General features: G+C 43.3%; 1 protein-coding gene across 1 annotated transcript in view; it reads right to left on the minus strand.

The window, feature by feature from the left end:
• Positions 1-13,393, minus strand: part of LOC120946756 (BRCA2 and CDKN1A interacting protein) — a 31,414-nt gene that overhangs the window by 660 nt on the left and 17,361 nt on the right. Inside the window, exon 6 of the mRNA XM_040361436.1 lies at positions 3,128-3,293. Within this exon, the coding sequence (XP_040217370.1) occupies positions 3,128-3,293 (166 nt within the window). The remainder of the gene's footprint in view (positions 1-3,127; positions 3,294-13,393) is intronic.

Consider the following 13,393-nt stretch of genomic DNA (forward strand, 5'->3'; position numbering starts at 1 on the left):
GCTTGTCAGCTTGTAGTTCTCAATGAACTACCACAGCGCTGTGGAGTGCCGGCGTAATTCATTCTCTCTTCCTTTCAGATTGTATCTGCTTGCCCAAATGGGGGATTTGTGGGCACACAGATACACTGACAGATCTGCAGGAGACCTGCATGGTACAAGCGATCTGATAATCACGGGTGCATTGCTTCAGGGGCTCCCAAAAAAATAAATGCACATTTTTATCTGCAATTTTTTATTTATTCTTTTTCTAAAAAGTGAACTTATCCTTTAAACATCAAAATATTGAAAAGATATTATACACAATTGTTAAGGTCTGGAAGCGTTTCGATACCTTCGGGTGATTCTACGCTATACAAGCAATAAACAATAATTTATATAGCGCCAACAGTTTATATCAAGTGATTTACAAGGTATAGGGGGACAGCATAATTACAGTACAAAAGGTACAGGAGGGCCCTGCTCATAGAGCTTACATTCTAAAAGGGAAGGGGTGGTGGTACAATAGATAATAGCTGCGGGGGGGGGGGGGGGATTTGATGGGGGTGACTCGGCAACAGTTGTTAGGTGGGTGTGGGATAGGCTTCCCTGAATAAATGAGTTTTCAGGGATCTCCTAAAAGGTAAACAGGGTAGGGGCTGATCGGACATACGGGTTAGAGAGTTCCGGAGGATGGGAGAGGCTCTGGGGGATGTCCTGAAGGAGAGCATGGGAGGAGGTAAAATATATCGGTTAATCGCCATTCATAAAATTGGCGCAGCACCTAATGACTTATATACTTATGATGGGGGGAAAAAAATTAAAAAAAAAATCAGATTCTAGTTGCTTTAGTGTGGCGTCTTATTCATCCACCTGGATTTGGGGAAATTGGGCCCATTTTATTCAAGCCTGGGCAACGCTCTGGTTGCTCTCAAACAAGATGGCAACCCAGTTGCTTCTTGTGACAGCTGGAACTTGCCAGTAGCTCTGTTTTTTCCTATCATTTGTTGATAAATGAGACCTGCAGAGTTGAGTTTAGGCCTGGACGTGTCTCTGGCTGGATTTTTCGCTCCCCAGCAGCAAAATGGCTGCACAATGGCCCACATCGGATTTTGCTAAATCTCCTACTGTTTAAACATCATCTCCTAATAGTAACCTCATTATTGAGACATGCAACATCCCCGAGCTCCACATGTATCTGCTCCCTCGCCTCCACATCCGGGGAAAGCATAGATCATTCAAATACAGATTTTAATTAAATGTAATTGAGCGTGGATTGGATATGAGGCTCATTTTACACCTAGAATCTGCTGTAAAACATATTTTATGACCACATTAAAATGTAGTTTAACAGCAAGAAATGTATCTGTGACTGACTATTAAAAATGGGTTTACTATAGCCAGATGATCACCGTTTTACATTGGTGAGCAAAAGAAAAGTGACAGGCCAGCAATCTACACAAAATAAACATTTCTCCATATTGGTTGGCAAGATCCTCTTTATTTCCTGAAACTATTTTATTTTCACATTGGTGGTAAAAGCAGGTTTCCCATAGGCCAATATATCAATGACGTAATCTGAGGTTTGCGTCCCTTTAAAATGTTTAAAAGGGCATTTAAATCCACAAAAATGTAATATATTGCAGCTTACCAGACCTTAGATGTGGTGGCTGCATTGGTTTTCTTTTATTTTCATGCTTCCCTCACACCAGGGTACTAGGTGTAATCCTAGACTCTGACCTGTCCTTTCAGCCCCAAATCCAATCCTTATCAAAAGCTTGTAGACTTCACCTCCGTAACATCTCAAAAATACGCCCTTTAACCAATGAAACCACCAAGCTCCTCATTCTCTCCCTTGTTATCTCTCGCCTTGACTATTGCAACTCCCTTCTCATTGGCCTGCCTCTCCATAGTCTATCCCCTCTTCAGTCTATCATGAATGACGCTGCCAGACTTATCCACCTTACCAACCTCTCGGTATCTGCCAAACCTCTCCTCCAATCCCTCCACTGGCTCCCGATCGCCCAGCAAATTGAATTCAAAATACTAATCACAACCTACAAAGCCATCCACAACTCTGCCCCGAGCTACATCACCAATCTGGTCTCCAAATATCACCCAAACCGTTCTCTCCGCTCTTCTCAAGACCTCCTTCTCCCAAGTGCCCTCGTCTCCAGAGCCTCTCCCATTCTCTGGAACTCCCTACCTCAGCATGTCTGGCTATCTCCTACTCTAGCTGCCTTTAGGCAATCCCCGAGAACCCATCTCTTCAGGGAAGCCTATCACACCTCCAACTAATCTTTTACAACTTCCATCAGCTGTCCCCAAAGTTACAACCTTCTGTACAACCTGCCCCACCCTATTAGAGTGTCAGCTCTTCTGAGCAGGGCCCCCTTAAAGCGGAGTTCCAACCACAATTAGCATTTTTTAAATGTATGTCCTTTCATCATGCATTTTTAGAATATAAATCCGGTCACTTACTATTTTACGCTCCGCATTGCTATTCAAAAAAGATAGTTTTATAAACTATGTCCACACTGTTGTCATTTTGCTTGTGGGCATTGTGAAGCCCACAAGCACTTACTTCCTGGGAGTCTTGGATGGGGAGTGATAATTGGGTAGCGCACTGCATCCTGGGAAATTAGACACACATTTCCTAGGAGCATTAGAGGGAGATGATGTCAGAATCCTGGGTGGTTTCAAAGGCAGATTTCGTGGGACCGCATAGCAACAGGCATTTCCAGATGAGGTAAAAAAAAACATTTAATGTTTTCCTTTTTGTTAGGTCTAATGAGCACAATAATGAAAAAAAATTTGGGGATGGAAACTCCACTTTAATCCCCTTGTATTTTATTGCAACTGTATTATCTCCCTTTTATATTGTAAAGTGCTGTGTAAACCGCTGATGCTATATAAATCCTGTATAATAAAGATTACATTTTTATTCTTGGGTTTCGAAACCCCTTTAATTAGGCAGCTTACCCAAGAGCGATATTTCAGTAAAGCAGCCTGGTGGACTAAAGCTGACCACTTACTGGACAGTGACGTTGCCCATTACTTTTCATAACCAATAAGGCGCTGTAGAAAGTCAAAGAGCAACCGATGTTCTTGGCAAAAGTCATAAGGTGGATGGAACCAAATCAGAACGTACCTCATAAAAAAACTCATCTTCAGCGTTTGCAAACATCATCTCCTCCTTGGCCTGAGGTCCACTTCCAATGGATTTATCTGGTTCCATGTACGTTTTGCTGATAATGAGATAGTAATAGCATTTTCCGCATGGCTTGTTGGTTCGCTGGGCTTCTGCAAGCTCCTTCCTGTTTGGAAGTACAAGGGGGAACAGTTAAAGTCACACTAAATGATATCCTTCAAAAAATAAATCCATCCACTGTTTAAAGCGGGAGTTCACCCATTTATTTTTTGATCTTTTCCCCTTAGATTACTGCTCGTTTTGTCTAGGGGAATAGGCTAGTTGTTTTAAAATATGATCCGTACTTACCGTTTTCGAGATGCATCTTCTCCGTCGCTTCCGGGTATGGGTCTTCGGGAGCGGGCGTTCCTTCTTGATTGACAGTCTTCCGAGAGGCTTCCGACGGTCGCATCCATCGCGTCACTAGTAGCCGAAAGTAGGTGCGGCTCTATACTGCGCCTGCGCACCGACGTTCGGCTTCTTTCGGAAAATCGTGACGCGATGGATGCGACCGTCGGAAGCCTCTCGGAAGACTGTCAATCAAGAAGGAACGCCCAGTCCCGAAGACCCATACCCGGAAGCGGCGGAGAAGATGCATCTCAAACGGTAAGTACGGATCATATTTTAAAACATCTAGCCGATTCCCCTAGACAAAACGAGCATCCATCTAAGGGGAAAAAGTCTTATGTGCGGGTGAACCCCCGCTAAGTGCTGCGATTGCAAAATTGTGGCCCAATTGCAGTGCCATTAGAAGTATTTACATTGCAAATGTGGGGTGAAAGATTCCGCCTGCAGCCCAATGGTCACACAATCTGCTTTTCATTGAATCATTCCTTACTGTGGATTTTCTGCCTTATTGTAACTTTCCCAGTGAGCTACCAAACTTATTTTCCCCACTCACATGGAGAACAACATTTTACCAGGAAATAAAAATAAGAGATTTGGAGATTTAATGATGGCCAAGAGTAACAGAAGGTACTTTTTGGAGGTAAGAATACATACTTGAATATCATGTTTTATTTTTTTTAACCAGAGATTAGCATCACACACTTCAGCCCCAGAAGATTTTCCCCCTTTAATGACTGGGCCATTTTTTGCGATACGGCACTGCGTCGCTTTAACTGAAAATTGCGCGGTCGTGTGATGCTGTACCCAAACAAATAGAGCTTTCTTTTGGTGGTATGTTATCACCTCTGCGGTTTTTATTTTTTGCGCTATAAACAATTTTTTTAAAAACAAATTTCTTCATCAGTTTAGGCCAATATGTATTCTACTTTTTTTTTTAACCAAAAATCGCAGTAAGCATATATTGGTTTGCACAAAAGTTATAGCGTCTACAAAAAAGGGCAAAGATTTATGGCATTTTTTTTATTATTCTTACTAGTAATGGCGGTGATCTGGGATTTGTAGTGGGACTTTGACATTGTGGCGGACAGATCGGACACTTGACACCATTTACATTTAGACAGCAATCAGTGCTATAAAAATGCACTGATTGTTGTGTAAATCTCCCTGGTAGGGAAGGGGTAAATGCTAGGAGCGCATGCGTTGTGGCAGATGTGTGTGCATGCACAAACGCTTCCAGGAAGTTTAGTGACAATGTGCATTATCCCCCCACAGACGCATGCGCATCACTGGCCTCTACCTGGTCTTAGTTTACCTGGAAGACACCAGCACAGCACATGCCTTTGTTTTAAAAGATGGTGGCGCAGTAGAGGGGAGAGGAAGAAAAAAAAACACTCATTCAATTGGTTTAGTTCCGCTTTAAGAAATGGTATTCTTGCATGAACGTGTGCTGTGACAGACCCCTGTACTCAAGGTGAGTCTGTCTGCTGTAAATGCTTCCTCTGGTGCCACACAATCCAAGACCCTGTAGCTCTCCCATTCACTAGTCGTAGATCAGTGTAGGGTAAAACCATCATACAGTTTATTAGAACAAGAATACAGTCTTTTATACAGTTGAAGAGGAGGTTCCTACCTCCTGCTCATATTACTCTAACAATACACCTGTAACCAGAAACAAATTAACATGAGCCAATTAACTACACATTTCCAGACTAGGCGACTCTGAGATATGACCTTTCAGGTCCTTGCTTTGCCGTCTCCTAGCTCCCCAACTACAATACACATTATCATAATGAACACATAACTCCTTCACATAGTTAATTAACACAAAACAAATGGGTGAAAGACTCTTAAAGCCCACACTAGCCCTATTTACAATAAACACATAGCAGATAGACAGGTGGCTGGAGTTGATGACATGAGCATCTTCTAAGAGTCCCAACATTATAAAGCAATCACCATTTATAATATGGCATATACAGGGTTCCCAGAGTCTGTGTTTTGGGGGGGGGGCATGGACTTGAATCCAAAGTAACACTACGCCAAGGTCCCCAGGCATACACCCTGCAAAGAATATTGTTCCCTTAAAATCCAGGGCCCATAATCAGTAGGAAAGAGGCCAGCATTCAGTCCTCTCCAAAAGCCTCTGTACCGGATAGGTCTGTCATATGTGCATTTTAGATCTGCCCGGAGTTTAGCTTTAACCACTTAAGGACCGCCTTCTGCACATATACGTCGGCAGAATGGCACGGCTGGGCACGTACAAGTACGTCCTCTTTAAATGCCCAGCCGTGGGTCGCGGGCACAAAGGAGGTCACACTCGACCCCTTCAGCACCCCCTTGTGGTTAACTCCCAAACTGCAATTGTCATTTTTACAGTAAACAATGCATTTTTTGCTGTGAAAATGACAATGGTCCCAAAAATGTGTCAAAATTGTCCGAAGTGTCCGCCATAATGTCGCAGTCACGAAAAATAAATAAATATCGCTGATCGCCGCCATTAGTAGTAAAAAAAATAAAAAAAAAATTATTAATAAAAATGCAATAAAAACTATCCCCTATTTTGTAAACGCTATAAATTTGCGCAAACCAATCGATTAACGCTTATTGCGATTTTCTTTACCAAAAATAGGTAGAAGAATACGTATCGGCCTAAACTGAGGGAAAAAAAAAATTATATATATTTTTGGGGGATATTTATTATAGCAAAAAGTAAAAAAATATAGAATTTTTTTCAAAATTGTCGCTCTATTTTTGTTTATAGCGTAAAAAATAAAAACCGCTGAGGTGATCAAATACCACCAAAAGAAAGCTCTATTTGTAAAAAAAAAAAAAAAAAAAAAAAAAAAAAAAAGGGACGCCAATTTTGTTTGGGAGCCACGTCGCACAACCGACGCAGTGCCGAATCGCAAAAACTGGCCAGGTCCTTTAGATGCCTAAAGGTCCGGGTCTTAAGTGGTTAAATACCGGACCGTTCTCATAGCTGCCATGGTCTCCAGCAGCTCTTTGCAGATGACCAAGCTATAATTAGGTCATAAGTTCTACCTCAATCCTGAGATGTAATAAAAAAAAAAAAACACACGAAGCGTCCAATGAGTGATTTATAAACTTCTCAATGTGGAGGAATAAATTCTTCCTAAAATTTGGCAATAACAATAAAACGTTATGCAAATGAGCGCTGGTTAAATGAGAAGTGTGCTGTGTAAACAGAAAACAGAACATATCGCTGACAGTTTACTATTAAATTACAGGCCCGGAGCCAGCTCATTTATACCGTGATCTGCTTATAGCGCGCCGCGCCATTTACAGCCATTACTGCTAGTCTGACCCGGAGGCTCCCTACTTCATTTGTGCTGCAATCCTAACTAGATTTACTGCCGTCGTGTCCGTGTGAAAACCAGCAATTTCTCCATATCTAGGGGGTGACCCTTCTCCTACGCGACACCCACTACTCCGCAATTAACAATTTACAGCCGCCAGACCCAAACGCCACTCTGCGCCGGAATTAATAATGGAATTCATAGTTCATGGCAGGTTAACAAGGAAAGCCGAAGCACCACGCTTCATCTCATGGAAAATGCATTTACGCAGTTTTATTTTTTGTAATTTTATACTCTTATCACTTTGGTATTATTGTATAATTGGAGAGGGCAGGCGAAGAATTAAACATTTTCAGACTTTATCTGATGTATTCAATTTTCAAAAGGTTTTTGTTTAAAAGCTTAAAGCTGAACTCCAGGCAAACAGCAAAATGCATGGCTAAAATACACACACTATATGGTCAAAAGTATTGAGACACCTGCATTTCCATGAACTTTAAAGTGAATGTAAACTCGATTCATGAAATTTGAGCTGGGCACATAAAACACTGCAGATATCTCTCTTCAATGTCCTGTAGCTCTCTCCTGAACAGTTCCTCCGTTATCAGCCTGATAGATTAGCAGGGAGCAGGTCCTATTACAAAACACCTCAGAGTCTCTGCCTATGAGAGGGGGCCTTTCCTCCAATCAGCAATTTCAGCCATCTTGGCTGTATGCCCAGACATCACACTGTGTTAACCAGGAAGAAAAAAAAATCTAACAAAATCTCAACTTTCTAAACAGTGTATAAAAAATGTGAAGACAACAGATATACACGTAAAACCTATGTAGGGAGATTGGTTTCATCCCCATGTATCATCTGAGACTGTTCACTTCACTGGGTGTTTGGAGGGTTTACACCCGCTTTAATGGAGTCTTATAGCCAGATTCAAATAGGGCGCCGCATCTTTAAGGCAGCGTATCGTATTTACGCTACGCCGCCTTAAGTCAGAGAGGCAAGTACTGTATTCACAAAATACTTGCCTCCTAACTTACGGCGGCGTAGCGTAAATGGGGCTGGCATAAGCGCGCCTAATTCAAATGAGGATGAGGGGGCGTGTTTTATGTCAATGGGGGGTGACCCGACGTGATTGAAGTTTTTTTACGAACGGCGCATGCGCCGTCCGTGTACATATCCCAGTGTGCATTGCTCCAAAGTACGCCGCAAGGACTATTGGTTTCGACGTGAATGTAAATTACGTCCAGCCCCATTCACGGACGGCTTACACAAACGATGTAAAATTTAAAAATTTCGACGAGAGAACGACGGCCATACTTAACATTGACTAGGCCAGCTATTTGATGGAATAACTTTACACCGGAAAACGCCTTACGTAAACGGCGTATCTTTACTGTGAATCGGCGTATCTAGGCATTTACATATTCTACGCCGAACTCAACGGAAGCGCCACCTAGCGGCCAGCCTAAATATTACACCCTAAGATACGACGTTGCAGGCTGTCGTATCTTAGCTATGTTTAAGTGTATCTCAGTTTGAGAATACACTTAAACTTACGACGGCGCAGATTCCGAATTACGTCAGCGTATCTACTGATACGCCGGCGTAAATATTTGTGAATCTGGCTATTAGTCCGGAGGGCTTAATATTGAGTTGCCCACCCTTTGCAGCTATAACAGCTTCAACTCTTCTGGGAAGGCTGTCCACAAGGATTAGGAGTGTGTCTATGGGAAGGTTTGACCATTCTTCCAGAAGTGCATTTGTGAGGTCAGACACTGATGTAGGAGAGAAGGTCTGGCTCACAGTCTCCACTCAATTCATCCCAAAGGTGTTCTATGGGGTTGGGGTCAGGACAGTAAAGTTCCTCCACCCCAAACTCGCCCACCCATGTCTTTATGAACCTTGCTTTGTAGCATCTCTCCATTTGACATCTGAAACTTGTGACAGATAGGAGCACGTTTGTTATCCATTTTAAATAGTCAGGAAGTACTTTGTGTAAATATCCTAGCTGGAGAAGTTTGTCACGGCTAGAACTACATCTAAAATAGGAACCAGAAAGTGTCTTCAAGTCCTGCCAATCAGGTCAATATCTACATTCCATGGTTCTTGTACACAGGAAAACTTGGAGGGTCTTTCAGTCACCAACCATTTATAGTGAGCACTACAACAGCCAATGGAGACTCAAACTAGTCGAGACCCTCTGTAAAGCATCAATAAGCATGTAAGGGTTAAAGAATATGTTAACCTAACATTTCATATTCCTTATAGGGGTCTATTGCACCATGTACTTGTGTTAGAAAATATCCTGTTTTGTATTGCTTTCTTTTTGTGAAATACTTGGTGACCCTGCCAGCCCCCTGCTTTTCTTGTTTCAAACTGACCATGCTAGTCATGAGAGCACATCCATTATGGAGTTGTAGAAAAGGACTCCAGTGTCAACCAGTGAATCTCTGGTGAACTCCATGCCCAAGATAGTTAAGGCAGTGCTGGAAAATAATGGTGGCCACACAAAATATTGACACTTTGGGCCCAATTTGGACATTTTCACTTTTGTTGCCAGTGGCCCAGATTCAAGAAGCACTTGCGCCCGCAAAACCATAGTTGCGCGGCGCAAGTGCTTACTTGCTCCGGTGTAACGAGTGCTCCTGATTCAGGAACCTCGTTACACCGAATGCAGCCTAGGATGTGACAGACATAAGCCTCCTTATGCCTTCACATCCCAGGCTGCATTCTTGCGTTGGCCGCTAGGGGGCGCGGCCTTTGTGATCGGCGTGTAGTATGCAAATTGCATACTACCACCGATTCACAAAAGTTGCGCGGGCCCTGCGTACGCAAGGTACGGAGTTTCCGTACGGCGCCTTTAGCATAAGGTTGCTCCTGCTAATAGCAGGCGCAGCCAATGCTAAAGTATAGCTGCGCCTCCCGCTCGCGACGTTTAAATTTCACGTCGTTTAAGTGAACCGTGAATGGCGCTGGACGCCATTCACGTTCACTTACAAGCAAATGACGTCCTTGCGACGTCATTTGCCGCAATGCACGTCGGGAAAGTTTCCCGACGGAGCATGCGCTGTTCGCTCGGCGCGGGAGCGCGCCTAATTTAAATGATTCCCGCCCCCGGCGGGATCATTTACATTAGGCAGCCTTGCGCCCGGCTGCTTAGCATATTGCCCGCGCAATTTACGGAGCAACTGCTCCGTGAATCGCGGGCAAAGCGCAATATTTGCGTGGGCGCAGAGAAAAAAAATTGCTCTTTGCCCACGCAAATATTGCGCGATTCTACTTGAATCTGGGCCAGTGTTTTTTTTTTCCCCACCACTTCAGAATCCACCAAAAGAGGACACGAGGCTTGCACATGTTTGGGTTGCTTATAGCGTCTCAACTATGGTTTCGCATCATTTGTGGTACTCCATTAAATCTCATTAACTTTTTTTTTTTTTCTTTCCTTGCCAGTGGTTTTAATGGCCATGTTTTGAGTTATTTTGGAGGGGGGGGGGGGCGGTAAATTTACACTGTTATACAAGATGTACACTCACTACTTTACATTGTAGCAAAGTCATTTCTTCAGTATTGTCACGTGAAAATATAGATGTAAACCCTCTCCTATACCCACCCAGTGAAGTGAACAGCCTCAGATGATACACAGAAATGAAACAAATCTCCCTACATAAGTTTTACATGTATAGCTGCCGTCTTCAGCTTTCTATATTCTTTAGAAAGTGCACATCCTGTTAGAAATCTTTTTTACCCGTTTTAGCAGTGGGAGGGGAATCTTGGCATACACATGCCGACACAAATTTCCAGCTACTTTTATCTCCTGTGTCGGAGAACTTGTCAGAAGTTTTTACACTAATAACAGAAGAACGGAGAAGCAGAAAGACACTGGACTTAGGGCTTTAGAGAGAGATAAGTAAACACTACAGATATATGTGCTTAGGTCAGTTCAGATTTCATGAATCGGGTTCACAACCACTTTAACCACTTGCCCACCAGGTGAATTCTGGCACTTCTCTCCTTCATGTGAAAATCACAATTTTTTTGCTAGAAAATTAATCAGAACCCCCAAACATTATATATTTTTTTTAGCAGACATCCTAGGGAATAAAATGGCAGTCATTGCAATACTTTTTGTCACACCGTATTTGCGCAGCGGTCTTACAAGCGCACTTTTTTTGGATAAAAATCACTTTTTTGAATTAAAAAATAAGACAACAATACATTTTGCCCAATTTTTTTATATATTGTGAAAGATAATGTTACACCGAGTAAAATGATACCCAACATGTCACGCTTAAAAATTGCGCCCGCTCGTGGCATGGCGTCAAACTTTTACCCTTAAAAATCTCGATAGGCGACGTTTAAAAAATTCTACAGGTTGCATTTTTTGAGTTGCAGAGTAGGTCTAGGGCTAGAATTATTGCTCTCACTCTAACGATCGCGGCGATACCTCACTTGTGTGGTTTGAATACCGTTTTCATATGCGTTTGCTTCTGCGCGCGAGCTCGTCGGGACGGGGCGCTTTAAAAAATTTTTTTTTGGTTTTCTTATTTATTTTTATTTAGTTTTAGAATTTTTTACACTGAAAAAAAATAAAAAAATAAAATTGATCACTTTTATTCCTATTACAAGGAATGTAAACATCCCTTGTAATAGAAAAAAGCATGACAGATCCTCTTAAATATGAGATCTGGGGTCAAAAAGACCTCAGATCTCATAATTAGACTTAAATGCAAAAAAAAAAAAAAAGTCATTTTTTCAAATGACAAAAAAAAAATGTTTCTTTAAGAGGCTGGGCGGGACTGACGTTTTGACGTCACTTCCGCCCAGCAGAGCTACGAGGACGGGTGAAGGAGATTTCTCCTTCAGTCCCGTCCCCGCTCAGCTGCCGGACACATCCGATCCCCTCCGCCGCTACCGACGGCTCCGGTAAGCGGCGGAGGGCGCGGGAGAGCGGCGGGAGGCCCCTCTCCCGCCACCGATAACGGCGATCTCGCGGCGAATCCGCCGCGGAGACCGCCGTTATCGTGTACACCACCGCCCCCTGAAAAGATGAATATCTCGGTTGTGGCAGCAGCTGCTGCCGTTATCGAGATATTCAACTTTAAAAAGAGGACGTCTTTTTGACATGGGGCGGTGGTCAAGAGGTTAAAAGGGGTTGTAAAGGTTTGTTTTTTATTTTCCATATAGGTTCCTTTAAGCTAGTGCATTGTTGGTTCACTTACCTTTTCCTTCGATTTCCCTCCTAAATGTTTTTTTCTTTGTCTGAATTTCTCACTTCCTGTTCCTCCTCAGTAAGCTGTTCTGGCTAGAATGGCTCGGATGATGGGGGCAAGCTTACCGAGGAGAAACAGGAAGTGAGAAATTCAAAGAAAAAGAACATTTAGAAGGGAAATCAAAGGAAAAGGTAAGTGAACCAACAATGCACGAGCTTAAAAGGAACCCGTTTTGGAAAAAACGAACTTTTACAACCCCTTTAAGGGTTCACATTTATATTCATCACAAGGGGTCTACACACTATGACAGCATTCTTATGCCTCGTACACATGGCCGTGTGTAAGCTGCATCGCAGTTTTTCCCATAGAAAAACTGCCGGGAATAAGACCGAAAAAAAAAAAAAAAAAAAAAAAAAAAGGGGGGGAAGCTGTTCAACCCCCCCCCCATTGCAGTTTTCCTGTCGGGAAAACTGCGATGGAGCATACACACGGCCGGGACTCCCGGCCAAAAGCTCTCATGGCAGTTTTCCTGCTGGGAAAACCGGTGGTGTGTACGAGGCTTCAGTGATGCTTCTTGAATACCACGTCCAAGTAAAGGGGGATAGGTGAAAGCCTTGCCGTTTCTTACTCTGGCTCTTTTGCTTCCTAGGTCTTTGCGATAGACGCTGCAGGCCTGGTTCAAAGTATGCCCTGGGATCCCAGACTTTATGCCACATAACAAATTATCTCCATCTATAGCTGGACCCATGCCCTGGGGATGGCTGATATTTTCCATGGACAAGTCTAAGCCATTGGGTGCACTAGCCAAGATAGGAGGACCAACATGGAGGAAGAGTTGCAAAAATGTTTGGGGAAAAAACACACGTGAATGGTGAGAACATGGAGGGATGGGGGTACTTTAGATTTTGTCCAGAGATGGGCTTAAAAACTTACCATCAAATCCAAATACTGAATGGGAAGGGGTGCTCCCCCCCCCCCATACACAGAGATCCAAGATTCCCTAGCAGTGGCGGATGTTGCTCAAAATTTTGTTTTGGGGGGGGGGGGGGGGGCGCAAACGTAAAAAAAGAAAAAAAATTGCAGCCTCACTGTGCCATGCCATCAAATGCAGTCACTGTGCCATGCCATCAAACACAGCCACTGTGCCATCAATTGTCACCACTGTGCCATGCCATCAAACGCAGCCACTGTGCCATCAATTATCACCACTGTGCCATGCCATCAAATGCAGCCACTGTGCCATCAATTATCACCACTGTGACATGCCGTCAAATGCAGCCACTGTGCCATGCCATCAAATGCAGCCACTGTGCCATCAATTCGCACCACTGTGCCATGCCATCAAACGCAGCCG

This window comes from Rana temporaria, chromosome 8 (genome assembly GCF_905171775.1).
Source record: "Rana temporaria chromosome 8, aRanTem1.1, whole genome shotgun sequence".
NCBI lineage: Eukaryota > Metazoa > Chordata > Amphibia > Anura > Ranidae > Rana > Rana temporaria.